The 3,620-nt window shown below is 40.7% G+C and overlaps 1 protein-coding gene across 1 annotated transcript; it reads left to right on the forward strand.

Moving 5' to 3' along the window:
- The first annotated feature begins 1,641 nt into the window (after positions 1 to 1,641).
- Positions 1,642 to 3,620, forward strand: Defb3 (defensin beta 3). The gene is made up of 2 exons (NM_013756.2): positions 1,642 to 1,711; positions 3,369 to 3,620. Exons 1-2 carry the CDS (start codon positions 1,654 to 1,656, stop codon positions 3,500 to 3,502), a joined length of 192 nt encoding a protein of 63 aa, NP_038784.1. The 5' UTR covers positions 1,642 to 1,653; the 3' UTR covers positions 3,503 to 3,620.

Here is a 3,620-nt window from a genome sequence, read left to right on the forward strand (position 1 = left end):
AAATAAAGAAAGTATCTAATAAAAAAACATTTGTCCATCAATTCAAAAAAGGTGGCTTTTCACAGCACATCAGTGGGAGTGGGGCATTCTAGTGTGGGTCCAAACTCTTCATTCTTCAGCCTCAAATCTGTTTGCTGAGAACTCCATACAAGAGCCTTTGTCAAAACTGTTCATACATTATTGATTTCTGCTCATATGGTTATTACAACTTCCTGTAAGGAAGAAGGAATCCTGAGTAAGATAAATTATTTTTCTCTTACAAAATCCTTATTTCTCAGTTCTCAGAATGAGTTAAGCCATGATACATGTCAATGGTTTTCTAGGATAAAGATGTAAAGCTGGGTTACAGAATTTCCAAGAGTCTTCACTCAGAGATGAGCCACACAGCACCCCTCAGACAGTTCACAGCAAGTACAGTAGGGAGATGGTTCAAGAGACTTGAATCTCACTGTCATGGATTCTTTTTTTTTTTTGGTTTTCTTCCTTTTATTATTAATATATTATTTGCTCTTTGTAATTCTCATATATGACTTATCTTGATCATATCAAACATACCCATATCTCCTCTTCCAGTTTCCCTGTGTTCCTAAATTCACGTGATGTTCTTTATTTTTAAATAAAATCTTGCTTAATTAATTTTACTTTAATTGAATCCCTGATAATTTGATCCATTTTATTGATGAGTTTATCTTTTTTTATTATATATTTTTTTATTACGTATTTTCCTCAATTACATTTCCAATGCTATCCAAAAAGTCCCCCATACCCTCCCCCCCCCCACTACCCTACCCACCCATTCCCACTTTTTGGCCCTGGCTTTCCCCTGTACTGGGGCATATAAAGTTTTCGTGTCCAATGGGCCACTGTCATGGATTCTAAGGATAGAATTCAAGAATCAACTTGACCCCTCACCACTGATACTCACATCATCTTAGAAAGAGAAGAACCACAGACCCAAAGGCTAGTATGTCCCACAAAGTTCATTACAAAGTGGTTAGAACCAGCTACTCCCTGCTTTCTTCTAGGTGGGAATGGGGCACCATGTTCAGGTATCACATTACCAACTCATTGCATTCTCTGAGACAGGAAGCAGCATACCCATCTGACTCCACTGTAGTAAATGAACTCCACTGTTGAGCAGTAACTTGGGGAAATCTATGAAATGAGGCCCATGTTCTGACCTAAAAAGCTTGGAGAACCTTGACTTGGCTCACATTCTGTTGCCTCCAGCAGCTGAGTGTGCCTAAGCTCAAATGGATTTATGTGAAATTACTCCCCACTGAGGCCTAAGCCTGTTGACAGACTCTAAGATGACTAAGTCAAATGTCTGAGTTATAGACAAGTAAGCTCCAATTGTAACCAGTAAGAATGTCCCAGGACAGCCTGGGTCCAGCTAAGATGTAAGGCAGGAAGCTGTTCTTGATGAGCAGTGCAGGAGGAAATCATCTGGGGATCCTCACATTTGCATAAGGAACACTGAGTGTGCTCTCAAAGGGTCACTCCTTGACAAGAGAGGTAAGGTGCTCTTGTTTCATAATTGTAATTTTGACGTTCTATTCAGTGTCGAAATCTACCCAGGGGGCAGCACCTGGCACTATATAAGGCACTGAGCTCAAGTCCCTCTGCATCTCTGCACCTCACCAGGCTTCAGTCATGAGGATCCATTACCTTCTGTTTGCATTTCTCCTGGTGCTGCTGTCTCCACCTGCAGGTGAGTCAGGGGAGTAGGGTCATCCCACACTGATAGGAGAGACAACACCCTACATCAGGTGTGTGTGTATGTGTGTGTGTCTGTGTGCCTATGTATCTCTGTGTTTGTCTCGGAGTCTCCCTCTCTATGTATCTTTCTGTTTCTCTGTGTTTGCATCTCTCTCTGTGTCTTTGTGTTTCTGTGTCTCTATGTTTGTGTCTGTCTGTCTGTCTATCTCTCTCTCTTTCTGTGTATGTGTGCATGTGTATACCTTTATGTCCCTTAATCTTCGTGTGTTGGTTTGTCTCCCTCTCATTTTATGTGTGTGTGTTCCTCTGCGCATGCATCTGTCTTTCTGTCTCTATGTGTATATGTCTGTCTTTCTGTGTATAAGTCCATATCTATGTTTCTGTCTGTGTCTTTTTCTCCTTTTTACATATACCCTCCTTACTTTTGCATTTTTCTTTCTTTCTTCTAAGCATTTTAGAAAATGTGTATTGTTGACTACTAACACAAACCAAGGACTCTTTCTTTTTCCCTTGAAGGAGTCTAAGGTAGACACATGCTCTGCTCATCTGCAGCAATTGACTTCCATTTCCTAACTCCTGATGCTAAGCTTAAGATTATCAAATGAGTGTCTTATAGGTAGCTTAAAAATAGTAACATGAAGAATGTTTGATTCTTACATGAACAGAAAGGTATTAATTTAGAAATCTTTACATATAAGGAGTAGAGTCTCTGCTTACTCTAGAGAACTCCTCAGAATAACCAGCCTAGCCTGTTTGAGAACTTCTGCTCCCCTTAGCCCCATGGAATACCCCTGAGCACACAGTGTCTACAGGGTTAATGAGGTTCATAGCACAGGGGAGGCTATTAAATCCTGTCTCCCAAACTTTTGCTTAAGTGTATTTAGTGGAAAAAATTTATTTTCTGTAAATTATGTGTATATGTATTGATTTGTATATGGGTATGTGCCAAGTAGTACAGTACTCACAGAGGTCATAAAAGGAAATCATATCTCTCAGAGATGGAGTTATTTATAGGCACATATGGCCTGCCTGATATGGTACTAGGAACTTATCTCAGGTCTTCAGCAGGAGCAGTATGCACTCCTACAGGCTGAGCCATCTTTCCAGGCTCCAAGCTGTGTTTCATACTTGACTTTAGACAAACAGAATAATGGGGTTAGACAACTCATGTGAGGGAGCTAAAACAAGTAATGAGTTGGAGAGGAATTGATGAACACATCTTAGGCCAACCTGTGGCCTCTATATGTGTGTGCACACATGCACATTCATGTGCACAGTCACACTCAGTGTCTGTTTCACATGCTAGAAGTAGGGGCTTGTGTGTGGAGAAGCAAAGGCAGGGCTGCTAAGAAGTAGCTAGGGAGTCACACAAAATCTTTCCTGAGCTACTGCATGCTGGCTTTGAATACTCCAATCAGTCAGGGGTTGAGCAGATCCTTCAACATTTGGGTCCTAGGAATACCAGCACCTCCTCTACACTGCAACTGTGCCTGTCTCGAACAAGAATTGGATTCAGCCCTGCTAAAACAGACATTACTGTTTGGGCAGAACAATCTGCTGGGATCTACTTATCATAAGAACACATTGGTATGTATTTCTGACCTACCACTTTCAATTTTAATGTATGGTTTTTCTTACTTATCTTTCAGCTTTTAGCAAAAAAATCAACAATCCAGTAAGTTGTTTGAGGAAAGGAGGCAGATGCTGGAATCGGTGCATTGGCAACACTCGTCAGATTGGCAGTTGTGGAGTTCCTTTCCTCAAATGCTGCAAGAGAAAATAGAGAAGACCAAGATCCCGTTAAACAAAGAAAACACCAGAATTTGCTCCTCCATGAAGATGGACAAATCTTAAACCAAATTAATATTCCTTGATTAAATGCAAACAAGTGCTCCCTAGCA

This window comes from Mus musculus, chromosome 8 (genome assembly GCF_000001635.26).
Source record: "Mus musculus strain C57BL/6J chromosome 8, GRCm38.p6 C57BL/6J".
Taxonomy (NCBI): Eukaryota; Metazoa; Chordata; class Mammalia; order Rodentia; family Muridae; genus Mus; species Mus musculus.